The sequence below is a fragment of the Xiphophorus hellerii genome, chromosome 12 (genome assembly GCF_003331165.1).
Source record: "Xiphophorus hellerii strain 12219 chromosome 12, Xiphophorus_hellerii-4.1, whole genome shotgun sequence".
Lineage (NCBI taxonomy): Eukaryota > Metazoa > Chordata > Actinopteri > Cyprinodontiformes > Poeciliidae > Xiphophorus > Xiphophorus hellerii.
In genome coordinates, this window is record NC_045683.1 from 16,832,294 (window position 1) to 16,859,008 (window position 26,715).

The 26,715-nt window shown below is 37.0% G+C and overlaps 2 protein-coding genes across 2 annotated transcripts in view; both read right to left on the reverse strand.

Moving 5' to 3' along the window:
- dnah10 (dynein axonemal heavy chain 10) overlaps positions 1 to 13,487 on the reverse strand; it is a 34,685-nt gene extending 21,198 nt beyond the window's left edge. Inside the window, exons 1-26 of the mRNA XM_032579416.1 lie at positions 13,184 to 13,487; positions 12,189 to 12,523; positions 11,963 to 12,071; positions 11,758 to 11,873; positions 11,348 to 11,591; positions 10,117 to 10,274; positions 9,712 to 9,942; positions 9,380 to 9,570; positions 8,822 to 9,020; positions 8,526 to 8,708; positions 8,241 to 8,411; positions 7,781 to 7,957; positions 7,534 to 7,677; positions 6,066 to 6,232; positions 5,824 to 5,975; positions 4,142 to 4,306; positions 3,852 to 4,059; positions 3,601 to 3,757; positions 3,038 to 3,517; positions 2,800 to 2,958; positions 2,602 to 2,718; positions 1,762 to 1,864; positions 1,507 to 1,685; positions 1,202 to 1,413; positions 552 to 708; positions 186 to 419 (exon numbers count right to left, since the gene is read on the reverse strand). Coding sequence (XP_032435307.1) covers positions 186 to 419; positions 552 to 708; positions 1,202 to 1,413; positions 1,507 to 1,685; positions 1,762 to 1,864; positions 2,602 to 2,718; positions 2,800 to 2,958; positions 3,038 to 3,517; positions 3,601 to 3,757; positions 3,852 to 4,059; positions 4,142 to 4,306; positions 5,824 to 5,975; positions 6,066 to 6,232; positions 7,534 to 7,677; positions 7,781 to 7,957; positions 8,241 to 8,411; positions 8,526 to 8,708; positions 8,822 to 9,020; positions 9,380 to 9,570; positions 9,712 to 9,942; positions 10,117 to 10,274; positions 11,348 to 11,591; positions 11,758 to 11,873; positions 11,963 to 12,071; positions 12,189 to 12,523; positions 13,184 to 13,412 — 4,977 coding nt within the window. The 5' untranslated portion in view covers positions 13,413 to 13,487. The remainder of the gene's footprint in view (positions 1 to 185; positions 420 to 551; positions 709 to 1,201; positions 1,414 to 1,506; positions 1,686 to 1,761; positions 1,865 to 2,601; positions 2,719 to 2,799; positions 2,959 to 3,037; positions 3,518 to 3,600; positions 3,758 to 3,851; positions 4,060 to 4,141; positions 4,307 to 5,823; positions 5,976 to 6,065; positions 6,233 to 7,533; positions 7,678 to 7,780; positions 7,958 to 8,240; positions 8,412 to 8,525; positions 8,709 to 8,821; positions 9,021 to 9,379; positions 9,571 to 9,711; positions 9,943 to 10,116; positions 10,275 to 11,347; positions 11,592 to 11,757; positions 11,874 to 11,962; positions 12,072 to 12,188; positions 12,524 to 13,183) is intronic.
- Positions 13,488 to 14,262: 775 nt separating this feature from the next.
- On the reverse strand, positions 14,263 to 26,572 carry atp6v0a2b (ATPase H+ transporting V0 subunit a2b). The gene is made up of 20 exons (XM_032578970.1): positions 26,038 to 26,572; positions 24,872 to 24,950; positions 23,654 to 23,751; positions 23,440 to 23,577; positions 23,233 to 23,330; positions 22,222 to 22,348; positions 21,141 to 21,223; positions 20,950 to 21,043; positions 20,474 to 20,686; positions 20,012 to 20,162; positions 19,716 to 19,855; positions 19,493 to 19,650; positions 19,315 to 19,405; positions 18,630 to 18,748; positions 18,279 to 18,516; positions 18,047 to 18,169; positions 17,602 to 17,721; positions 17,399 to 17,516; positions 16,698 to 16,869; positions 14,263 to 16,609 (listed from the first exon to the last, which is right to left on the reverse strand). The coding sequence occupies exons 1-20, from the start codon at positions 26,152 to 26,154 to the stop codon at positions 16,507 to 16,509; spliced, it is 2,580 nt and encodes an 859-aa protein (XP_032434861.1). The 5' UTR covers positions 26,155 to 26,572; the 3' UTR covers positions 14,263 to 16,506.
- Between the last annotated feature and the right edge of the window lie 143 nt (positions 26,573 to 26,715).

Genomic DNA, 26,715 nt, shown 5'->3' on the forward strand with positions numbered 1-26,715 from the left:
GGATGGATGGATGGATGGATGGATGGATGGATGGATGGAATTTAAATCCATGTATCATTTCCCTTTAACTTCACAAACATTTTCACTTTTTGTTGGCCTGTCACATAAAACCCTAATAAACCATACCATGTTGTGTGCTTATAACATAAGAGAAAAATAAGAAATACTAAAATGGGTTTACCCACCTCTATTGTCTCACAAATGAGCGACAGATCTTTTTCCCACCTCTGTATAACATTAAGGAAAGGTCCAACAAAACGGCTGCCAGCCATACTCTGTAAGTTCATGACATCATTGTCCACATTCAGTAGGATCTCATCTACAACACCTAGAATAACACCATGCTCCTTGGTGCCTTTGAAATACGTCTGCACGTTAAACCTCATATTGTCCCAGACTTCTGATACTGCTGTAACTCCCTAAAAGCATACAAATAAAAAAAGCAAAAACATGCAGTATATGATTTGTCCACAATTACTAGTTTCAATTGTAAACTGATATAGATCAAATTTGAAGTTCAGCTGGATATGTTAAATTGAGGGAAAGGTTACCTTCTCAATACTCAGCTCTTTTACAGCAGAGGTGACAATGTCACCTATCACATTAGCATATTTGTGCAACTCCATAGCAAACATGTTCTGCAGAGTAAAGTTCTCTGGATTCATCTCAAACATGGTACCGGTCCTTTCCATTAACTCCTTCCAGTGCCTGAAATATAAAAACTTGCTCACAACAATTTTGTTGTACAGCCCACAAACGTATTCCCTTCTCAATTGTATTAAGAGAATATTTTCATATTCAATAAATTAGAACATGTGTTCCGCTGAGGCTCTTTTGTCAGTTTAAATGTACCTTTTGAAAATAACTATGTTTAAACAAATATTAAAACCACTTTTCACTAAGCTCATAATTCTGTATTAAAAATTTGTTTTTAATTGGTCATATATAATGGTCTAATCTTAAAAGCTGTGTTTTCATTAGGTGCAAGTGGAAAATTGTTAGAATTACAAGAAATAAACGCTTCAAAACATCTGTCTGTGTGTAACTAACCTACATAATGTATTTTGCTTAGTGAACTAAGTTACTAAAATAACCAAACGTTTCAATAATATATACATTTATTGACCATGACTAAACATTCTGTGTAAACACAATAATAAAGTATGATGGAATTTAATCATTTAAATGCATTCACACTAACCTGTCTCTAAGGGCTTCATTCTTCAGGTCTAGCAAAAGCGGCAAAGATTCTTTGAACTCCTTCATACATGCATCTAGATAGAAGGCCACGGGTAAAGTCCGCACATCTTTAGGCAGCCTTCTAAATCTTTTGATGAAACCCTCTATGCCGTCCTGTAGCACCTGCATGTCTAAATCGACCCACAACGTCTCAGACCACGTTGCTTTTGCTTTCTAAAAAAAAAAACCAGACCATCTCATGAACAACTTGACAACCTCAAGAACACCTGCAATTTCAGTTCTTCACTGACAGCAACACTGTCCCACCTTCTGGGCCTCAAAAACATTATATATCTGTCTCAATCCCTGCATTTCTTTCTGAATCTTGGTAGCCTCTGGATACATGGTGACTGGTAGGTTTAACAGTTTTTCAGCATTGGTGAGGTCATACCGTTCTGCTTCTATTTTGGCTAAGTCCGCCTCGTAGTTAGCCATTATTATTAGTCCTGGAAACAAGAATAGCGTAGCATTAAAAAAAAAAAAAAAAAAAAGAAATTACAAAACCATGAATCATCCAAGCACCTTTATCCAAATTATCTCCCACAGATCCAGGACCGTGAAGGTTGAAGCTTTCAGCAAAAATAAGCAGTTCCTGTTTAAATTCTTCAATCTTGTTCTTTGTAATCTTTAAAAGTAACACAGAGAACAGAAAGTGCATTCATAGGGTACTACATAGGTATAACTTTGCAAAGTACAATGCCTGGCAAAAGTATTCATACTTATTGATCACATTTGATCACATTACACCCACAGACTTCGCTGTATTTTACTGGAATAACTCAGCACGAAGCAATGAGTAAATGTGAAGTGGAACAAAAATTCTACAAGGCTGTTAGAACATTCTACAAGAACAAAAATTTACACTTAACACTTTTATATTAGGCTTCCTTTACTCTGAAAATTATTCAAATTTATTTATGTCATAAATAAAGTCCAGAGCAGATGGATAGGGAATAAAGAAATGTCACTTGTTTTAACAAGTGACATTGCTTTAACATCTTACAGATCACTGTTGCAACTATCAGAAGTAAATGAATAAACATATCGGACAGAGAGGACTTTTTTCAGAAAACAGTCTAAGAGGACTACTGGACCTAAAATTTGTGTAAAAATTCAATCCTCATGTATTCCTGTACTTGCTCTCTATAATTAATCACCAATTTTGTTGAGCTCCAAACATTTCTTTTGGATTTATAAGTTTGTTGTTGGTTATGTAATGTAAAATAAAATAAAATTCGAATTGCATTGAAGGTTTATGTTGTGATACATCAAAACTTCAAATGGTATGAATACATTTGCAGGAAAACTTGTTAAAATTAGATTTTATTTTTGTGTGGCTTGTTTGAGTTTTTCATGCCTTACATCAGTAAATGACTTTTTGACTTCTGCTAGACTTTCATCCACTTCTCTAGCTTCAACAAAAAGATCATTCCAAATACGCGCAATTTTGGCAACTAGATCCTGTTCATCTTCGCCAATCTAGAATGCAAGCGTGACAATACATTTAACAAGTTAAACAATGCAGTTTTTTCAATAGCAGTCAAATATCTGACACATTACCTTCACGTTGTGCATGGCCAGAGTTCTGTATTTTTCCTGGATATCAGTGTATCTGATTTCCACTTCTAAAGACATGGCCCTAATGTCTGAAATGGTGGACAGCACACTCTTCAGGTCATCAAACGTCTCAGGGCTTTTCTTCAGCTTCTTGTCGAATTGCTGTTTTTTTGTAGACACAGATGTTATTAAAAATATGAATTTTGACTATGGAAGCATTGAAGTGTATTGAAAAACGCACCATGAGTTCGTCCTTCAAGCTGAAGAGATCCTCCTTAGCAGGCTTATTTAGAAAGCTACTAAGTGAAATAATCCAGGACTCAGCGAGTTCCTGCATTGTGTTCACCAGTGGTTCCAGGTTCAGATAGATACTGTACTTGGCCTTGAATCGAGGTTCCTGCATCACTTTATGCTTAATGTTACTTAGGAACTGTAGCTTATCATCGTACATAGCACAGGATGGGTTCTTTGCTGCAAACGTTTCATTGACAATGGTTCTGTTCTTTTCCCAAAGGGCTCGATAGTGTTTCCAGGTGTTTAGGTACCGTTCCATGGAGATTAGAAGTCGCTTGATGTTTTCAGAAGTTGTCGTAGCAGTCTCTTTTAGCGAGGGGTCAAGCCAGACGTCGCTAAGGAAGGATATCGTTACTAACTCCTCCTCACCATACACTTGCTGCGGTGGGCATTCGATGCAGGTCCCATTCATCCAGCGTGGAAACCGCTTAACATAGAAATATGGCCACAGTTAGAAAAGAAAATTATTTTCATTTTAATAAAATTGTTTAAAAATTGTGATGACCTTACTTTAGTGCACTCAATACATTCTCTAATGCATTGCATGATCACCCAATAGATTTCATTACTTTGGGGCTGTGACACAATCTTGGGCGCAGACAGGATGGCATCAATTTGAAACAAAGGTGTTTTTCCCAGGAGCGCCATGTCGAACTCCTTAATGCTCCTTAAAGCAAAGTCAATATGAAAGACAGGACAGACAGAACTGTGGTTTCTAAAAAGAGAATAAGACTTTAACAAAATATATTTCAAGTGATTACCTCACCACCATCTTTACTATAGAGTCAAACACTTTGCGCTCCCAGTGAGTGTAGTAATTTGCCATAGATTTGGCTTTTCCGCTGCTGGTTCCCAGGATCAAATGTTCAGTCTTAGTGATGAGGAAACCAATGTCAGTGTATTTACTAATAGGTAAAACCAATGTCTTGACCCGTTCAAGCTCAATGCGTCTGCAGAACTCCTTGAGACCTTTGAAACAGAGTACACTATATAACATTTTTACATTCTTAAAAAGCCTTATTCGTACAGCAAATAAATAAAATATGTCTACCTGGTACATCGCTTGATGTGTCTGGTGCTGGAAATTTTAACATGTTGGACATCATTATTAATTGTAACTTGGATTCTATTTCCTTCTCGTTGTTCAAAATCTGCTTGACCAGAGATTCAAATTTAGAGAGGTTCTGTAAACCTTGGTTGATGAAGTCCTGTATACCTGAAACCAAACACATATCATGCATATACATTTCCCCAATGTGGATATATCATCTTTCACATATATAATCACTGACCACTTATTCAGATACACTTGTTTAATTGCTTGTTCACAGAAATAGGGAATCTGTCCTTCTCTCAACTTAGGAATTCAGATGTTGTGAAGTTGGCTTGCTGAAGTTCAAACTAAGCGCCAGATTGAGTACAAAAAGGAAATTAAGGCATTTGGAACTTTTGTTTTTAAATATTAATAATTTGCCCAGGCATACAAAAGTCTGCCTCGTCAGTGAGTATTCAGATAGTAAGGTCTATGGGGTGTGCAATGGAGTGGATATTTTCTTGACACCCTGTTTCCTGTAAGAAAGAACATGACCAAGTGCAGTGTCACAAATATAATTTCCAGATTGAAAAAAGCAAACAAATAATGACATCAATTTTTAGTGCTTTTATTCAATCAGTTTTAACTTTATCATTCGTGTCATGATTTGATACCTGCTCCTGAAGGAGAGGAACTCACTGAGCCAGCTGGACAAGCAGTGAGGTTTGCCAGAACAGAGAGTTGCAGATGGATTGGCTTTACTTGCAGTGATTGGCCAGCTCCATTTGCAGTGACGATTATTATCCTTTGTGTGGTGTCTTGGGTGGAGATATTAGGTTCCAAATTTAGGTTGTTTTGTTGTATTGCCATCAATGGCGGTTTTTAAATATTGTCTGAAATGTTACATTTTACTTATTGGCCTTCAACTGAGCAAAAGACCGTATGTTTTGCACTTGTTCCTGGATTTTGTTGGTCCTTCTCTACATATTCTATCCATTTGTTGAATAACTTTAATAATATATTGATATTTAATGTTTTTATGTATTTGATTAACTTGTTTTGATTAGATGGTGATCTCCCTGTCTCACACACATACACACATATTCGTGGTCATCGTTTATCCAATGACAGCGGATAAACAGTTTTCCTGTAACAGTAAATTGTTTCTTTGCCATAAGCACATTGAGCAGCACATACACTAGGATAATTGATGGCACTAAGACACTCCTCTTGGCCCTGATTGGTTGTTTTTGACCAGGAGCGGTGCATTATCTCAACAGTAGTACTGGGAAGAGGTGGAGGAGCTTGATCTTTTCACACATTATCTTTCTCACAACATGAGAACACAACATTATGACAGTTTTCCCAAATATGTAAAAAACATTTTTATACAAAGATACATAGGCCATCTTCAAGTTTTTTTGAACACGATAATGTTACGATAAATATTCACACTACTCCAACAATCTCCACAACACTTAGGGATGTGGTCTATGGTCTGTGCATTCTCGTAATGAATGCACAGCTGGTAATTGTATCTGGGTGATTATATCAGGTATGTTCTCTAAGAAATCTTTACAGTAAATTGCTGAGTCAATGGCACAAGCAATTAAGACAGTTCTGAATAAAAAAGTGAGTCCTGAGTACTAAGAACCAAGCACCAAGTAGCTAACAAAGTGGCGGTTTCTGAATTAAAGTACCCAAAGAATTCCAGTTGAGTCGTTTGCATCCATACTGCATCCCTTTTGTGACTTCCTGTATTTGTGGTGCCAGCATAATGACTTGACCCTCGCTCAGAGTGTCCATCACAGAATGATACCGCCTGACAAATTTGTTCAGATCGTCCACATACCTAAAATTAAAATCAACACATGTGAAGAGGCAGATAGAAGAGTGTGGTTTAAGCAATTTGAATAAGATCTGATTTAGTGAGAGCCATCACCTGATGAGAGTGTTCTCTAGAAGAGCCACATTTTCAGCCAGCTTAGGCACAAAGAAGCCCAAACCTACAAGGTAGTTTGTTTCAGAAATTATTTCCTTGATTTCTGGAGCAAAGTTTACAGTGTATTTCACATTCTTTTTCTGGCTTGCTTCAGGTGCATTTGATCCCTAAAAATGACAAGAAGGCATTTGTTTTAGGACTACATTTTAAAATAAAACAAATTAATACTTGTATTAATTTAGTGACTATGATGGAGTATCAAGGCCAAGCTAAGAAAAAAAAAAGATCGTATTACTAGAATAAAGTCGTAACAATTCACTTTATTTCTATAGCGCCAATTCACAACAAATGTGGTCTCAAGGAACTTCACAAAAAAATAATTTCATTTCAGCCACACATGCATTCCAATTGATTCTAGTTATAAAGAGTGCAGTAAACTCAGATAACTATTCAAAGTCATTTAAAAGTTTCTATCTAAGGAGACCCAGCAGATTATATCATGTCACAAGCAGCAGAAAAATCACTCGCGTTGTGTTGAGACAATCTCTTGTACCGAGAATGAGTGTAGCGACAATGGAGAGGAAAATCTCTCCTTTAAATGGAAGAAACCTCCAGCAGAACCTGGCTCAGTACATATAGCCATCTTCCATGATTGTTTGTGGATTTACCAAAATAAAGTCATAAAATTATGAGAATAAAGTCATGTTATGAGAATAAAGTTATATTATTATTATTAGAATAAATTCATACAAAAATAAACCTGAAATATGAGAATAAAGTTGTAATAATATGATAAAGTTGTGATATTGTGAGACTAAAGTTGTAATATTACCAGAAGAAAGTCAGAATATTAGTAGAATGAAGTAGTTGAAGAATAACATTACTATTAATGTTATTCTTCATAATAATGAAGATATGTTAATGTTATTCATAATAACATTATTATTAAGAATAATGTTATTATTCTTAATAGCATTATTCTTAAGAATAACATAATAAATTACGAAGAATAACATTATTATTCTTCATAATAATGTTATGAAGAACAATGTTTTTCATAACATTATTTTGTTATGAAGAACTCCTTCATAACAAAATAACAAAAAATTTAAATGAGGAATATTGAGCATTTAAAGTTATGCTTTGGTATCAGTTTTTACAAATGAGGATATTCTTGACACTTAAACACATCAGCATTGAATTATTATCAGTAGCAGGACATCGAAACAACTGTGTAAATGACTGCATCTATTTCAAAAAAAGAATCACATGGCTGAACTGGTCAGGTTTGATCATGCTGTGCAAGTTTTTTCTCATTAAAACAGCTTTTTTTCTCATAATTTAACTATATTCTTCTGGTAATTTTGCGTCTTTATTCTGCTGATATAAGGACTTTATTCTAGTAACTAAAAAATTAAAAATCCTCATAGCCTGGCCCTAATACTCCATCATAAATAACATCCCTTACCACCTCTTCGATTTTTTTAGCAGTCAACAATTTTTTTTTCATGAGTGATAATAATTTGCCCTCTGTTTCTTCCAGCCAAGACTCGTACTTAATCGTCTCGTAGCCTTTCAGCTCCATTGCCATTGTCTCATACTTGCGCTTTGCCTGAGAGCAATACAGTAGAGGTAACAAATGGTTCCAGTACATGATGGCTACCTGAACATTTACAGTTAGTCTAAAAAAAAAATGACACTGTAAAATGCTTCACCAATGATGTCTGTTCACTGTTGAGCATTTCTGGAACTTTCAGGAAGGGCAGAATGGTTTTTTTGATGCGGCGGGCAAGAGCTCGAGCCCATCTTATAGCTCCGGCAACAGGAGGCTCATTTTTTGTCAGTTGAGGATGGTCCTTCTCTGCTTCAAAGATTTCACTTATGCTATCCACCTAGAACAGGAGCAAAACATGCTTGCTGAGGGTCTATCAAAAATAAAAACAAAAAAGTTATCAAACACCTACACTGAGTGGACAAGCCATGCTCCTTTCTTTTCCCCTTTTTGTACAGTTACTAAATAGAACTGAATGAAACTACATTTCATAACTATTTGAACAACAATATTTAATTCAGTTTGGACTATGTGTTAACTGTTCTGCAGTTGAGGCTTTGATGAAAATGACTCTCTGACAAAACATTCAAAGCAATCAACTCCTTACATTTAAAGTACAATACCTCTCTGCAGTACTGGGTCAGGATATCATTAAATTTTCTCTTCAAATGGTTGTTGATGGCTTTTCTAGTGCTGATTTTTTGGAATTTCTGCAGCAACTCAAAGGCAGCGGCCGAGAAGTGCAGAGTGTTAAAAGACAAATCAACAAAGTCGATGACCCTTTTGTCGATATTCTAAAGAAAAAAGAATCAGCTTGACAAAATGGAGGCAGCAAACAATATGTGAATTTTCACAAAATAAAATAGTATTCCAAATTGTTACAATTATTTAGAATTTTCTTAACTGACCTCGATTGTATTTTCAAAATCTTGAATAATCATTCTCCAGCTGGCTTTCTTTGATATGCTGAAAGGATTGAAGGTAACATCCTGGAAGGGCAAAACTAGCTCGTTCACTTCTTTCAGTAACTCGTTAACGCGTCTGTCTCCTTTCAGTTCTGGACCAAAGACGTTGTTGAACTCCTCCAAAGCCTAAACCGTCCAGAACAATGCTTTTTTTAAAACCAGTATAGTTGTACATAGAGTTCTTATGTAAACTTGGGTTTTATTAACGCAAGATTAGGAAAATACATATGTTCACTGACCTGAAAAACCCTACCCAGGTCCTGGCAGACCGAAGCCATGTAATTAGATCTTTCAAACAGTCTTATGCGATCAAAGTCCCAGTGAGGAGTTTGGTGTAGTTTTTCAATTTGACTTCGCATCTCAAAATACGACGACTTCCATTGCTCCAGAACCTGTTTTGCTTCAAGCACTCTGGTCTTCGCTTCTTCTCTGTTTTCTCTGTTCAAGACATAATATTTAAGTTAAAATGTAACCAATTTCACAAATAAAGAACATTGATAAAGTACTGACAAATAATAGCATTACATGTAGAGCATTTTAACCAGTTTTAAAGCTACAAACTTCAGTTCAATCCAATTTAATTATATTCAGGAAAATTAGAAATACATTTTTCTCTGGACATCTTTCAAAAAAAAAAAGTCGACCTTATTCAGTTGCACAGTTCAAATCCCTTCTAGTGAATCCAATTCAACCTGAAATAATACTTTCACATTCATATTTTACAATCAAAATCAGTTCACAGAAAGAGACTCTTGTTTTCCCCTAGGTTAAGCAGACGAGAAAGAGAGGACACGAACCTGAATATTGAAGTTACAATAACTCCTTGAGCCACTTGCTCACACAACTGCCAGGCAATACGCTCCATTAGAGGGACCATTCTTTCATTGGAGTTATAGTGAAGAGAGATCATCCACATAATCTGCAAGCTCTCCATCAGATCAGGGATGGTCTCCAAGATCAAAGCAAAGTTGGCTCCTGCAGCCAAATTCTGCAAAAGATAGTAATGAGTTTGACAGACGTGACAGAGATTATATCACAACTAATATGGACTTCACTGCAAACTGTCTTTATAAAAATGGTCTGAGTGTAAGAAATGTTCAATAAGAATAATGTAAAGTTATATCTTTACCATGAAGTGTCTCTCTAGTGTTCTAAGGAAGCGTATATTATCGTGTGCCTCGATGTGGTATTTTGTTAGTTCAGCAACCGTTCCATTGAAGTTGTGAAGGCAGCCTGCATTCGCTGCCTTCAACACCTCAAAGATCTTCTCTGCCACAGGCTGCTTAAGCTGCTCACTCAGAGCATTAAAGACAGAAGAGCGCTCCTGCCAAAGATCTATCTCAGCCATAGGTCCTGGTCCCTATGGGAAGATTAAAAGTGAACGTTCAGATTGATCAGTGGATCACACCTTGTTTTTTGTTTTGTTTTGTTTTTTTAAACAAAACAAGGTAGTCCTTCAAATGCAAATGCTTGGCTTGTCCCGACACTTCTCAGACAGTTTTGGGTTCTAATGAAAAAAGTAATTATTTCCAACCTGTGGTCTTTTGTTCAGCTGTTCCTCAATTACAAAGGTAATTTGAGTCTGCCAGTTCATCACACACCGCTCCAAAGCCTCTAACATCTCTGGAGTATTGAGAAGCACATCCACCTCTTTATCCAGGTCAATCTCAGGGATTTGGAGTGTAACCTCATCTAGGGAATACATTCAATATGTAGACTCAATTTTATTTCATGAATGGATTTAATGTTAATATATTTTGTTTTTCCACCTATGATGAAAACTACAAACAGAACTAAAAAAAAGATTGTTTTTGATTACTTGTATAAGTTCAAATATTTTACTAAATCTTTGTAGTGCAAACAAATCCCTCAGGGGTGATCTTTCAAAAATGTAATAAAAACGCTCTAGGTCCCTTCCAGGTCGTACAATAGAACTTCTCAAAAATAACAACTTTTTCCCAAGCAGATGGTATTGTGAGGTTTCATAGCTTGAGAATCATGTGGCTTTTAACAGTCATGCTCCAAAAAGTTTATTCCGATCTTATATATGTCCACACCTGTCATATAACCAATGTCCTCTTTGCTCATTTAGAAATCCAGAAAACTTGGCCTTAAAGTTTAAATACTAACAATGATGTCAAGTCCCAGTCATGAGACAGTTATGTGGCCTAGAGGGACACTGAAGATGTCATTTCATTTCTCCTGTCAGGTCAGTGAGAGCTCCACAGTATCAGCTGCAGCAGAGTAACTTTGGTTTCTCTGTTAATTCAGACTACGACATGGAAAAGATAATATTCTATCCTCCGAGTTGACAAATTCATAATGTGGAATTTATACTTTTACGACAAATTGAATACAGAGAAAATTATGTTGATTAAGGGATTCTACACTAGCAAAAAAAAAATTTAATCCTCATTGCATAATTTTCTTTATTATAACATTTTTCATACCTGAAATTGCTATTGTTGGGGGTCAAAAACTGATTGTTTCCATTCATGACTAGCACTATCACATTCTTCCTTTATTATCTGTAGATCAAGTGTAAATTTTAGCATTGACTCTGAATAAATGTTAATATGGAGAAAAAGGTTTTTTCTTTGTGTCTCAAACAAAAATGGCTCAGTGGGAGATAAAAAATGTATTCTTTGCAGTTACGTTGATTGTGAGACTAATTGATTTGGAGGCTGCTTGTTTTATGAGCATTAATCTAACATGGCTGAATATTTCTACATCTTTTACCATTAAAAGATATGATTAAAACAAACCTTCTATTTGAAGGCGCAGAAGAGTTGAATTGACCACTCCCAAAAACTTGTGTGTTCTGTTGAGCAGTTCATCACGAAGGATCAATTTCCCGCTTGACTTAACCAAACTCTCATCTTCTTTACTTTTAATTTTCTCTTTCTTTTCACCATCTTTACTAATCTTGTCCTTAGGAGGTTTCTCCTTGTGCTGAACACCTGATCCAGTACTGGACATCTGGTGTGCCGTGAGTAGGGGTATGTACATCTGAAGAGAAATATTGAATTATACAAAGTATTTTCAACAATGGAACATTCTCATTTTCATAAGCTAATCATGTTTACAACTGTCCGATTGGCGACAAAGGGAAATACTGCTGTTGATATCTTAAGCATCAATCCAGCTACTGACCCTCATGTTTTATTAAACTTACATGTACAAGTTTTCTCTGCAGCACTTGCACGGGGTCTCCGTTGTGCATGCCAATGTCAAACAGCCTCGGCATTAGGATGTTGGCCTCCGTCATACTACGTGGCTCAACAATAGCATCTGTTCAAAATACAAACAGTATTTGAGTATGTTTTCATGCCTCATCCTTGAACCATTTTGAATATTTTAGCATAAAATGGTCCTCTTACCCTTTGTATTTCTGAGAAAGTAGAAGACCCGAGCTTTCAGAAATTGCTCTAAGTGCCGATCTACAGCTACATGAAGCTCAGTGTGATATACAACTTTTACTTCAGTTACCTAAAAATATCACAACAGAAATTAGCTTAAAAAAAATTCAGCCATCATAAAATTTATGTAAAATATTGCACTGATAATCACTAATACACAACTTAGGATTTTACAATAAGCTCTTACGTAGGTTTCCTCATTTGGCTCCTCTGAGTCAGATGGGCCCTGTGTTTCACCAGCGACTGTCTGGCCAGGATCTGAGGGGTCTTCATCTGTTTTCTCTGAGGTATCTTCAATGTTTTTCTCTGAGGTGTCTTCAACCTTTTTCTCCAAGGTGTCTTCAACCTTTTTCTCTGAGGTGTCTTCAACCTTTTTCTCCGAGGTGTCTTCATCTTTTGTCTCTGAGGTGTCGCCATCTTTTTTCTCTGACGGGACTTCATCTGTTTTCTCTGAGGTATCTTCCTCTGGTTTCTCAGAGGGATCTTCATCAATTTTCTCCGAGGTGCTGCCATCTATTTTCTCTGAGGTAATAGTGAAATCATTAAAAGAAAAAAAACAACTTGTTTTAACATGAGTTTTCCTTAAAAGCTCAGAACTCAATTTCACTTTGTGAAGTGCAGATGACACAATCATGCTTTTGCATTCTATTTGCTGATGTTAATTTAATTTATATATATATATTTTTAGGTCAGGTCTTTCCTTCTAATTCTGAATTGGGTGGAGAATTTTTTTTTCTAGGGACTATAACATAATAATGTAAATAGCTTTCTTTTAATCAGAAGTTTTGAATCAAAATGAAAATGAAGTTAATCAAAGAATACACAATTAAACTTTGGGTGATTTCTATTTTTCTCAAAGAAAGGCATTGGTTGATGCATTTACTGGCAAAAACAGTGGGAATTCTTAGTTTTCATGCATTTAAGAAATCAGAACAAAACTTCTTCTATATTTGCATCATAAATGTCCAGAAAGTTGTGCTTAGAGAAACTGCACAAATGCTAATTAGAAATTGAGTATCTTAACCGTTCTAAAAGAGTCCAACGTTCCTGCATTCAAGCTGCTTAGATTTTAATAAGCTAATGTTGTCTGGTTAGATTTGAAACATTTGTGAATACTAAATGTATCTGACTAAATAGTAAGCAGCTCGGTACAGAAATAAAGTTTTATCAAACAATACTTACTCGAAGGAACTTTAATTTCAACTTTTTCCTCTCTGATCGTTTTATAAAATAGAAGAAATGACGGTGAGTCGTCGTCGGAGACGTGGTCCAGAAAGTGAAGAATTTTCATTTCTTCTTCGCCATCTCCACGGTTGAGCAGTTCATCGAAACATTCAGGAGAGTTTTTTAAATTAAATCCGGCTGAGACCCTCTCCCGGATCCAATCCATTCGCAAATCATCGTATCCCATTTTCTTTTTAACGTCATTTATCAACGTTTATTAAGTGAAAATCTTACGGTTGAAATCCAACTGCAGAAGTTTGGTTAACGGCTCTCTGTTGCCTTGACAACGGCGCAACATCTAGAAGAGATGGTGGGTTAAGCAGCTCCCAGAGTCAAGACTGAAAGGCTTCAGTTGGCCTGATTTAGGAAAGGCTTGACTAAAACCTCCAGTTTTTTTATGTGCTAAATCTACAAGCTTTTTTTTTTAAACTAAATACTCACAACTGTTTAGGACCAATGGCTCCTTAATATCTGGTATGTTCAAGCGCAGTTTTCAATAACTATTCAAAAACCAACACATATATTTGGCCTTATTTCTCCATTTCCCACACGTCAACACTTGGCCCAAATATTAAGCTGTCTGTTATTAACTTAAGTCAACTAAAGTCTACAAGCAACAAAGCTGTTACCATGCTTTTAGGAAGCAAGCCTAGTAGTGAAGACTAAAAACTCACCATGGAGAAGAAGTGACTTTTAAAGTGTCGTTGTTGCCACCCGGTCAGATTTATTAGGAAACTGCTGATTTCCTAATATCAGCAGTTTTTTAATATCAGATTTTCACACGCGACCATTTCTTGAGTTTACAGAAGAAAAGTCACGAAATAGAGAGAGTTTCTAGTGAGTGGCTGCTGTGTGGATAAACTACTTATTAATGTCACAGGGGAATCGTCAGATTGGTTTCAGATGATAACAAGACCACAACAGGCGAGGTCCTGTCAGCGAAAAAACAGGAAAGCAAGGCTGTGATTCACATAGGGTTAATAAAACTGGACAAGCACACTAGAAAAACTTTTAAACATTTAAGGAAAATACAAGAATATCCTCAAAATAGAAATTTATTAAGTCTATTAACAGAAAAGCTCATCAAAAGAGATACAAGATGGAGTGTCTACCAATTAGGAAAAAAATTGTCAAATCAACCCTATATGAGTGAAAAGACCATATTCATTCCATAAGCAAACAATTTAACTAAGCTTCAAAGTAAGCAAGTTTTCCTCATAACCTGTAAATTACTGGTTTCATGAGCTTAGACATTCGGCTTGTCGGGTAAAAAATAAAAACAAAACAAAAACAAACGTAAAAGAAACACGAAAAAAGGGACAGAACAAAGGAAAACAAGCATGGAATCTCTGGTGACTGGGTGTGAAACATAAGGTAAGACTCAAATAACTATTGTTTTGTCTGATGCAATGTTTAAACGCTTTAGGTAAAAAGTCTACATGAAATATGTAGTTTTTACCCAACTGAAAATAACACCAACAGTAGAAAACGCAGACATTCCTTCACCCCGAAGTGACGACATTAAAGCCTGGTTACGTTTTAAAAGAAAAATCAAAATTCAGAAAAAAGCTTGGTCTACGTCGACAAACAATTCAACCTGGCTAACGTGGTGAATACTGATGCAGGATTTCTGAATCAACAAAGCTGAAGTCAACAGATTAATAGTTTTTCCATTAATGGAAAATTAGGCTGGCATCGTTACTGACTGGGGTAAAAAAAAAAAAAAAAAGACAATAGAATGCACACACGAAAGCCCACCCCCCTTCATCTACGGTTCTCTTTTTAAAAATACAGACAAAATATAATTCTGCAAATGCACAGACATATTTCAGCTCACCCACAGAAACCTTTAAACCCTCCCACTGTGTTGCAGTTTTATAAATGAATGACTGAGGTGGCATGTAGTTGCACCTGTGAAAAGCTGTCCACAAAATTTTAATGAATTCAGTTTGGAAATCCCAATTAGACGGAGCAAATTTGAATGGCAAAGATGCCACCATCTTCTAAAAGGAGTAAAAAGTTTGGGGAGGAACGAAAGCCCCTCCGTTCTGTCGACCTCCACTTGTCAAAGGACACAAGTCTCATGAGGGGGTCTTTCATTAGGGTGGAGTTTATTTCATATCTAAAATGCCACACATATAGAATGATTAAAATTTTTCTTACCAATTGGAATGATAAACTGAATGAGACGTTTTAGGATAACAAGGATCAAATTGGAATGGAATTGTCCATATGAATAAATAAAATGGAACTGTCTTGTTAAGTGCTTTGGGAAACTAGACTGAATAATGACAAACTGTGTGCCTTCAATGAGAGTAAAACAGCGGGTCCCATCATCAAGACAAATTGATTTAGAATGTAAAAAAAAAGCTGCCAGAAGGCCTCATGAAACAAATCCAACTTGATAGTGGCCATTGTTGTTTGAAGATTTGTCTGGGTTGGGTTCATAGTGGCAGTCTGTTCTGATGAGAACCCTGCTGGCAGTTTCAGCAATAGTGAATATATAAGTGACACTCCATGCTCCCAGTTTTCTGACAAGCAGAGGTGCCAAGTAGAGGTATGCAAAAATATTTGTCAAATTTTGTTGTAGTTTTGACATACATACAGCTGCATGTATGCCACTGTTATTCACTTCCGGGAAAAAAGCCACACAATTCACCCAGAAGCTAAGGTCGACCCATTTAACCAATTGAACAAGTTGGATCTTCTAACTTGGTGGATTAAAACCAGATCAGATTAACAGAGGCTTAGAGAAAACAACAGAAGTTAGGAAAATTTGCTAAAAATTATGATACACAGCAAAAAAAAATCCGGGGAAACAAAACAGAAATTATGTGCAAGTGAAAAAGCTAAATGTTATTTAGTTCTTATTAATAAACTCCCAAAAAACAGCTGCAAAACATTGGTTTATCACATTGTAGGGTTTTTGTTTCAAACCAAAATTTTGTCATTTTGCAGTTTTATGCAGCATTTCTTCATTTAATCACCTCAAATTTAGCAAGTGACACCTTGCTAAATTTGCGCTGATCACAGCGCAAAACACTCTTTCTTGCATAAAACTCTGTTAATCTACACACTTTGTTCACCAGTGTTTGTTTGTTTTTTTGTTTTTTTTTTTCAAAATACAGTTGAGAGGCCAGTGTGGTCATTTCTTCATGTAAATTGTAAAAACAGGAAAAAAAGAAAAAATAAATATGAAGAGCACTTTTTGACATCTTTTGGTGATATCTTTTTGAGGTGCTGGCTTCTTGCCACAGAATGTCTTGGTATTGTTAGTCCCTTCACAGTAATCCATCATGTTCAAAGCTGGAAGGCAGCAGAGAGAAGGAAAAAGGGCAGAACTTGACTCCAGTTCCGCTGTAGAATTTATTCTGAAATTCAACCCTACAGAGGAAGCAAACAGCTGTCAGAGATATAAAAACACTGAGATAATTCAAAGAACTGTGATCCTTGGCATCAATAACCTGCATACCAGTGCAGCCGAAGGGCATGCAGGAACGCAGACAGGCCCTCCATGACGAGAAGGATGGACACAGTGAGAACAGCAAACAGACCAAACACAGGAACCAGGAATACAACCCCAAGAGCAGTGTCCATTCGAAGTCCTACTCTCATCACCATGGCCCAAAGCACCTCTGACAGCTCTGACAGAGAAAAAAAGTGTGGAGGGATAAAATTAAATTAGTGTACTGTTATTCTGAGGAAATGAAAAATACATTAAGTAAGAGAGCATTGATCTGAACTCCTCTGTGCTCATTTCACTGCTACAGTTTTCGATAATAAACAGCACAGCTTCATTCTTTAGGAAATTGAGGTTTGCTACTTCACCAAACCTGCACATGGCCCTGAGTGAGCATTGCATACACTCATTTGATGTAAATGATGTAAAACATCACCCCTCCCCATCAAACCAATAGAAATCTCTTTGCATAGGTTTCCATACTGTAGTAAAAACCCAGCTTCACTGACACTGTTATGTTTTGCACAAAGATAAAAAGTTGTGCAGTTTTTTCATAACCATATTACTGTCAGGTCTGCCCAGCTTCCATGTACTTGCTCAAAAATCCCAGAGCATGATGCTGCCACCACCATGTTTCATCGTAGGGATGGCATGTTCAATGATAAGTTTCCACCCCACATAGAACTGTACTGACAGTAAACCATCATACTTACGGGCATGTGCCAGGCTGAGAGCCCAGAGTCTCAGATAGGAAGCTGTGTTGGAGACACAACCCAGACAATACTCTATGGTGTGGATGGCCTGATGGAGGAACTCATCTGCAAAATTAAACTGCAACAACAACAAAAAGAGAGCTCAATTTTAAAACAAATTGGAAAATAATGATTTTTAAGCATTGCTAAATATCAAGTTTCACCTCCTTAGAGAGGTGCTCTCCACTACTGGAGGGATCGCTGTGACTGTTGCCCTCCTCCATGTCTTCAGACCTCAGAAGGCAGAGTTCTTCATCACTATTTCGCCGCACACGCTCATATCCCTGACGATACAAAAACAAATTTTGTGCATTTGTAGATTTAAAATTACATAAAAGCAGCGGCTGACTAGTTTTAATCCAATATAAATATGATGCATGTTCCAAGTTGAGAGAGAAGCTAAGACATGGCATAAGGCAGCTGAAACCTTCTTTTAAAGTATAATCTTAATAGAAGAACCCTGCTAGTTATAACTACTATTATCTGATATATTTTGATTTTTACAAACTGAAGTATGGCTGCAGCTTTATTTTTTCTGTGCTTTCAAGTTTAAGTACAGATTAAGGTTTAAGACACACATTGATGAGCTAACATGTCTTCAGAGCTCACCCTGTACAATCCTAGGCGGTTTTGGCCTCCGTTCTGAAGCCAGCGGAGGTAGACTGGTTTCCCCAGCAGTAAAACAGGCACTGAAAGAACAGCAATGACCACCAGGAATATCTGCAGGCCAGTCTGGAAGAAGATACACAACTCTGACTCATTCTTGATGCTTTATTACCAGTGCAACTTATTCCACTGGACTGGAGCAGCTTTAGGAACAATGCATGAAGAAGATTCTAACCTGTCCTGGGTAGAGGGGCTCCATTGCTTTCCCCTGCTCGGGGGGCTGCTTTGCATCCCCCTGCATGAGGAACATGTTAATGAAGTGGATGAGAATACTAGGGGCCAGTTTGGAGTCCTTTGCAGTGAAGGCCAGCCATTTGTAGAATATCATGAACACCAGGTAGCCAAACAGACACAACAGGAACAGGAGTTCAGGCAAAAATACCAAGTAGAGGTTGTACCTCTTCCTAAAGTACCTGTTTTTATTGGGGGGAAAAAAGAAGGAAAGCCGATTAAAACACAACAATTGGTTATGAGGAACTTTTCTGAGTTTAAAATAATGATATAAAACCTGCAAGAAATGACTTACCGGTGATTGTAAGTGCTGAGGATGACCCCGAAGCTCATGTGTATGATGCCCAGTATCACTGACATTTTCATCTTATATGAATTGAGGAATGTGAGGCGATTGGATGCCAAGTTCCAGATCTTAACAAAAAAATTAAATAAATAATTGGAATTCATTTCAATTACATTTTTCCTAATACCACAAAGAACAGATTGTTGTGGACATTTTTGCAAAAATATATGTAAAAATATGTTCAGAAACAGTCATCGTTTTCCTGTTGATCTATGTGATCAATAGGTATCGATCACAAAACAAGTCTTTGGTTGTAACATGATTCAATGTGAAAACATTCAGGGTGAATGAATAGTTTTTGACTGCATTATTACATTTAGATTACATGAAATGCAGTCTTAATTTGAAAGAATAAAGACTATGTCAAGGAATAAAGACTATTCCTTGCAAACATTTTTTTCCTTTTAGGTTTATATATTTGGTTTGAAAGCAGCACTCCAGAAAGCAGAAAGCAAACAAACATTCATCATACAGCAAACTGTTACAACAATAACCCAAAGTATAACAGTTTTTTAAAATTGTGTATTTTTTTTATCTGTTACATTTCTAAAATAGTCCATCTGATAAAGTTTTTTTTTTTTACATTAGCCACAGTAACACCTTTATACATAAGATAATTAAATAGCTAACTTACTGGGTCAATTCCAAAAGGGTATGGTCCTTTAAAAACTCCAGTAACATCTGGATCCAGAGTCAGAAAATTATTCCCTTTGAGGACCTCCGTCCTATAAGACAGATAAATAAATCATAAGTGTGTTTCTCTATCAAACCCACAAAGATCCACCGTGAGATCCTGGCTGTTAAATACTCACGTCCAGACTTTGGCTGTAAACATTGCAGTAACGTTCCACCCAGAGCCAAAGATATTCAGCGACTTTGAGAAACAGTCATTGTAAATCAGGCCGGTGTAGATGGAGAACAGGCCCATCATCAGAATGATGTAACGCCCTTCAAAGAACGTGTTCCAGATCTGCAGTTTACAGTCACATGTCAGACATGCCACAATGAGCAGGTGTTAATATGAACATTGCTCACCTCATTTCTGGTGTTTTTCAGCTTGCGGTTGTTCTCGTACCGCACCATCCACAAGGCGAACAGAGACATAATGATTCCATGACCCAGGTCCCCGAACATCACAGCAAATAAGAAGGGGAAGGTTATGATTGTAAAGGGAGCTGAAAGTAAAAAAAAATGGTGGAAATAATTGAAAGTCTATTAAGTACCTTTTAATTACCTTTAAAAACCTTTTATAAAATGTTGTGTTTAGGTTTTATTAAAACACAAAAATACACAATAAAAAAATGACTCCTGACAGATTAAATCCAACTCACCTGGGTTTACCTCCCTGTAGGAGCCCACTCCATAGGCATCCACTATGTTTTGGAAGCCAGAGGTAAATTTGTTGGTCCTGATCAGAGTCGGGGGGGTATCAGTGGTAGGGATACGATTGACAAAGGAGGGAACAGTCGCTCCACTTTTTCTCTGAAATATTGATGAAACAAAGTGTCACTAGATTCTGGGAAGAAAAATTAGGATGACTTTCACGATAAAATTATGTTAATTAATATCCTTCATTATTCAGTCAACTGTAGCAAATGGTGGATAAAACACCGTAGAAGGACTATTCTGTTTAAGATTCTTTAATGGGTAATACTGACTGTTCCTTAAAAACAGAATGATTGATGACTTCTTACTCACCAAAATATAAAGGATCAAACAGCTGTTTTAATAAGAAAAGGCAGGTTTATAGGAAAAACTCCTACTTTGGAAGAAGAGTCAAAGCTTTTTCTCACCGAGCCGTCTTCCAAGGCTCTCCGCAGTTTAGGAATGTCGTTAACAGGACACCACACCTCAGCAATCAGGCACTTATTAGTCACATCGAAACTGCAGAGGTTCAGAATGTAGTAGATGGCCTTCATTTTCTTGACCTGGACAACCCAGGTGTAGACAGATTCAGAAGCCTTGATCAGGACCTGCCTCAGGTAGTCTTCTGTTCTGTGAAGTACCTTGAACAGAGAAAAGATGTGGATTCCTGATGAATTTGTACAAAGTGTGGCATTTGACCATTCCTGTGGTCATAGTGAAATCCACTGCTAGGTGGTTAAAAAGTAACATCTAACACTGAATATGTTGCAAGAAAAACAAAACAAAAAAGAGAAAAAAAAACGAGATAAATCTGAAGGGTTCGGCTCTTTAAATAATCAGGGGATTATTTTGCTGTTTAGTTTTACAGCTGGTAGAAACCTTCATAATAAGACAGAAGACATACTGTGTGTAGATCTTGAATGCGAGTCCTCAGGCCTTCCACAACATCGTTCCTCTCATCGTTGTTACTGGGATATGGGTACAAGCGACAGTGGTAGCTGCAATTTGGGGAAAAGTTTATTACCAAGAACTACAAACAGGAAATAAAAACATAAGGTAGCAAATGTGAGGCAGCTTTATGTGTGCTATAATTACCAATCGCAGATCTTCTTTACTTTCTGGCCAATTTGGTCCCCCCAGTAAGAGATGAGAAACACTACACTTTTAGTGGGCTCACCCTGCAGCAAGAAAATAAGAAGGTGTAGTGACGAAAGACATGAAGGTCTTTGACAGGAGTCTTGAGCAGTAAATCCCATTTACCTCTTTCCGTAAAACATGCCTGTCTTTATTGGCTCCAATTAAGAGAATCTAATAACTCTGTCTGTAAAAATTTGTCTGACTTTCTAGTAGTGAAAGCTCATCTGTTACAGAATTAATGATTAGTCACAGTCCTGGACGCTTGCCGTCTGGTCAAGTGGTGAAAAAGGATAATCTGATTACAGCTGTCTGTGGACATAATCACAAGAGTCGCTGCTGGCAGCCACCAGGAGGGCACTTTAAACAACTTTTTTATTTGAATTATAAATTTGCTTTTTCCACATTTTTTTCATATATTACGTTTTGGCAACATTGTTTCTAAATTTATTTTATCCATAAATCCTAAAAGTGTGGCATGTATGTCTCAGCAAACTTTACGCATTTACATTTAAATGATATTGCATTGCAGAACGTTGCAAGATAACTGAAGCCTAACAGAGAGAGCGTGCCTAAATGGAAACATTCAGGTCTTGCCACAGATTGTCAATTAGATTTGGGTGTGAACTTTGACAGGGTCAAAGCATTCCAGTGCAGCTCTGGTTATATGTTCATGGTTGTTGTCCGGCTAGAATGTAAACTTCTGCTCTTGGTTTAAGTCTCTTGCGTGTTCTAACAGATTTGCTTCCAGTATTGTTTCGCAATTGGCTTCATCCATCAACCCAGCTTTCAAATCCATTAGCGTCCGCTACGAAGGATGTTGCCACCACAATATGTCATTGCGAGGGTGTTGGGTTCAGGGTGATGCCCTGAAGAGCTTGTTTCTGCTTGTTTCTGTTCCTCTCATCCTATTACACATATCCTGCTCTTATTATTTCAGACTGTTTTATTATCTTTCCAGTGTAGTGTCATGAAGAAGAAATGTAACATGACAGGAAACGGTATTAAACTTCATGGTCTCTGTGAGACGTCAGGAACCTACTGTGTCGGGATCTTCCAGGTACTCTTCAACCTCCGCATAACTCAGGATGGTGTAACCTTTGCAAACTCTCCAAAGCATTCGCTCAAAGGCTTCGATCTTTGCTCTTTGAATCAGCCCTGAAATGAAACTGCAACAAAAGCATTAAAACATGCATAATCAGTCTACAAGATGTATGACCACAATATTATTTAAATCTAAACTATTGCCTAGTTAAAGAAAATGTCATTTGAAATTTTCTGATATAGAAATTTAAAAAGAAAGCAAAAGATGGTGAATCAGAGATGAAGCTTTCAGCAAGATGAGTTAATGATTATCTCCTCTCCTTTTAATTATGAACTATTCTGTACATTTTTAGTAAATAATTAAATTTTAAGGTGTCTTTTGAACTTGCTGTGTGTGGTTGGGTGATATTTCCTGTGTTGAAAAAGTGGGGAGAGAAGATTTAGAAATACCTCAGATCAATATCAGTAAAAACAAAAATTGAGCCTGACATGTGTTAAGAGTAATATCCTGTGCTAGTTTTCCTCCACGCATTTAGAACTTCTGTCAATAGCACCTTCTTTGAAGCATTTGCTGTTTCCCCTATATTGTAAACGGGATTTCTTATGGTTTTCTTTAAAAATGACTTTCGTCTTCCTCTCTTTTATAAACAGCCAGATTCCTCGAGTGCACAACTAATATTTGAACACTCTATGACCTCTGCCGCTCCTCTATAGTATCTAAAGGTGTCTTGACTCCTCCTCTGATTAATGTTGTTTGTATCTTTTTCCTTGCACTTTACAGTTACACTACATTATGTATAAGTCTATTACATGACCTTGTGATGACAAAATGTGAAAGAGTTCCAACTGTATGAATGAATGAACAGTATTTTAATGAATAAAACCTAAGAATTTAATTATGATTTAACATACCCACAGTTTAAAAACCTTAAGGGATAAAAAACATTAAGAACAACCCTTAAACAAATTTGATCTTCGGTAACATTAGTAGAATCACTGCAGCACATACCCCAGTTTGGCTCCTAGCCTCTGCATACTGCTGTAGTCCATCCGTGTATCTTTTTCTAGAAATGGAAACTCCTCATACTGGACTTGCAGTGGTTCTCGCTATTGGAAAGACAAGATGTGCCCGAGTTAAGGAAAGAAAACATTCAACACCAAATTTAAGTCGTGTGAAACTAAGCCGAGAGTATGACTTTATCTGAATTATGTCTACCTCAGCACTTCTCTGTACAAAGTTGCGTGTGATGCGAAGCATGTGTGTGTACTCTGTGAGCTCCAGCAGATTCTTCTGCAGCTTTTCCTTGTTTCTGGTTACTTCACCTAGTTCAACCTCAAGTCTCTGAAGCTGCTCCTGTAATTAAATGTATAAAGATGTGTAACAAGCAGAAGAATGCAGCACTAATGGACACAATAAAAGGAATCATTACCATTATAGTCATTATATGCTTGGGTGAAGGAGACACAGGGTTCATATCACTTTCTGGCAGTGAAATGTCTGCTTTTTTGATTTCCCTCAAAAGGTAACCTGTTGAAAACAACAAGCAATATTCTTTAAAGACATGCTTTCCCAGCTTCGACATACAGCGGATATCCTTTAAATAACACAGAACAGCATGAAATCCAAGACTGACAGTGTGTTATTTTCTTCTTAATCTAATAATTCAGCATTTGGCTAACTAAAGACAGCAGTGCATTCAGCTGAATCTACAACCACCTGATGTTTCTCATGACCACAGGGTCACTTAGGTCATCAGAGAGGAGATCCACTGAGGCGTCGCATATTTGTCCTACGTTTATCTTGCTACTGTGAGAAAAATCCTTCCATTTATAAAGATTTTGTTGTGGTTTTGACTAGCATGACTTAGTTAGACTAGCACAAAAAGCAGTGTCTCTGTGTTTACCCTACAGAATTTAGACACATACCTTAAAGTCTGGGATTCTAAAAATCATATCTAAAGCAAGCATTTTCAATTATAAAATGGCACAAAAGAGTAACATGTTCATCCTTGATATTTTCTGCAATATCACCAAGGCGGGAACAAACTGATGTCCTGTTACAGACGGCTGCTTTATACCTCCCAGAAAAAGTTTGGCATGAAACATCCAACAAAGCTAAAATATGAAATGACAGCACCTGTCAAAATCTGGTTATTTGTTGCAGCAACGTGAATGAACAGACCACATGTCTCCTTAGAAAACGCCGTTTCCTTCTACATATTTTCTATAAGAGCTTTTGGAGGAAGAAACAGTGGTTAATTTTTAATAGCTAACTTCAAATCTCCCTCTGCTGTAAGAACATCCATGCTGAACATTGTTTTGCTTATTAAGAGCTGGCGGTGCATTGTTACAGTTTGTTCACTGATTAGAAATGTTATAGTTTTCAACTGGACTGCACAAAAATGTTGGTGACAATCACTAAAACATTGATTCTCAGTGTAACTCTACCTCACCAAAGCAGCGTTTTGAAACGTTTGACTCGTTTCATTTACGAGTCAAACGTAAATGAAACTTCATTTCATTTTGCGTGGGCAAGTTCTATCAAAACTCGATAACACTAGATGAACGTAGACAGTTGATATGAGCTAGAAAGCCCTACTACTGAATGCAACAAATTGAAAAAAACCAAAAAACTATTTTAACCTTACCAAGGATCCTCTCCATCTCTTCACATTTTTTGATCTCGTTTACATGTTTTCGCTGGAATGAGTTCACATTAGGATTGAGCTGGAACAGATGTGAGAAAGTCCATTAGTCATGCACAGGATCAAGAACATGGCAGTTAAAGACACTGATATCTTCAGAAGAGACATAAACACACAGTTAACAAGTAAATGCATTGGCTTATTCACAACAGGATTAGAAACTGCCCTGCTTTGCACCCAAAACATGACGGTGGAAAACACACCCACAACAGGCTAAGAGTAAAAGCAAAAACACAAGACAAGCAGAATCAACAACTAATTTGTTGTTTTTATCCATTTATTATAACTGTTTTTATCAGGAATACCAAACAGACATGCACTGATCAGGATTTCCCTGGTCAGTACTAATTTTAGGTCTTCTTTTTTCTGAGGTCTGAGTTGCTGTATGTAATTTTGACCAATACCTTTTTTTTTTTTTCAATCTACAGAGTACAAGAAAAATGAAAACTTATCCCAAGGCAGGCTTAAAATCAACGGTTATGTGATTTTTAATAAACCTTTTAAAAAGTGGGTCAAAATAAATGCGTTTGTCTCGCATCGTTATAAAAAGAATAGGTTTTCAGTCTTAATACGTTGAATAAATGTAGAGGGAAAATGGTATTTTCCAGTATTTGACCCACCAATTCTTAGTGGGTCCGATCAAGAGTAAACTGGATAATCGCTAGCGTTTATTATTAGCAATAATTTAGTTAGCTTAATTTCTCATTGGATGTCAAGACTCCAAACATTTCGTTTCATGACCCAAACTTTGGAAACTACCTATTTAGAATAAGCACAACATTCATGGTTTGACCTATTTCGCTGAGAGTACACAGATAGTTCTTTTTTGTGGCTTGTTTGACTTTACAAAAACCCAGGCAAATTATATTTAAATTTCCCTCGTGGATGATGCATCTGAAAGAAACCAGTACTATGAATTTTCAGAGAGCAGAATAGTGTCATAACTGTGAACTAACTTTATGCAGTTCCAAGAATCGAGTCAAACATACATGGAACTTCATTTCATTTTGCGTGGGCAAGTTCTATCATAACTCGATAGTTTCAAAGTGACTTCTTATTGTGACTTGGCAATCAAACACAAATAATCACACTACAAACATAAAACTTACGTCTCTGAACTCCACCAGTCCTAGTTCTCCCAGTTCACTGATGCAGTCGTAAGCTGACCCGGACTGCAGAAACAGCTGGGCCAGACACATTTCCTCACCTCGGAGCAGAGAGCTCATCCTGGCAGCGTATATTTCCCTGTTTCAATAAACAAGCTGGCCAGAGCCGGAGCGGTTTCTTGTAGGGTAAAAGCCAACACTCGTCTCTCACGTCCTTCCTTGTTCTTCCATGACTCGGCTCAGCAGATAAAATGATATTTCACTTACATAACTCTGAGTTTACACGCTACAAACAGGAGCTGCTCCTGCTGTTAGCCAGCTAACAGGTTAGCTGGTTGAGCCGTCTCCGCGATTATTGGTTAAGCGTTGGTTTTCTTTATTGTCTTTTTAATATATATATATGTTTATTAAGCTCACCATAGAGTTTTGTAGTAAGTCATCTCACAGTTTATAAAGTTTTAGGCGTGAGTTTGTCATCTTCGTAACTCTCCACGTCACTTTACTTCTCACTGATGACTACGACGAACTTCTACCAGAGCGAATCAACCAATGACACAACGCGTCTCAGGAGTCTGCGCACTGCGAGCTATTTAATTTTAAGCCCTCTGCTCTGTCTGCAGGCTAATACAAACAACCACAGCCACATAGGGCTCCTGAAAGCAAACAGTGAAGTCTAAACAG

Bases quoted from the DNA above. Each gene is read 5' to 3' on its own strand.
- atp6v0a2b (XM_032578970.1), bottom strand. From the start codon at position 26,154: ATGAGCTCTCTGCTCCGAGGTGAGGAAATGTGTCTGGCCCAGCTGTTT. The intron at 19,856-20,011 runs GTGAGTTGGATT...TTTTACTTTCAG, and splicing joins CTACAGGGAGGTAAACCCAG to CTCCCTTTACAATCATAACC. The intron at 16,870-17,398 runs GTAAGTATGATG...TTTCTCTGTCAG, and splicing joins TCTCAGCCTGGCACATGCCC to AGCTGTCAGAGGTGCTTTGG.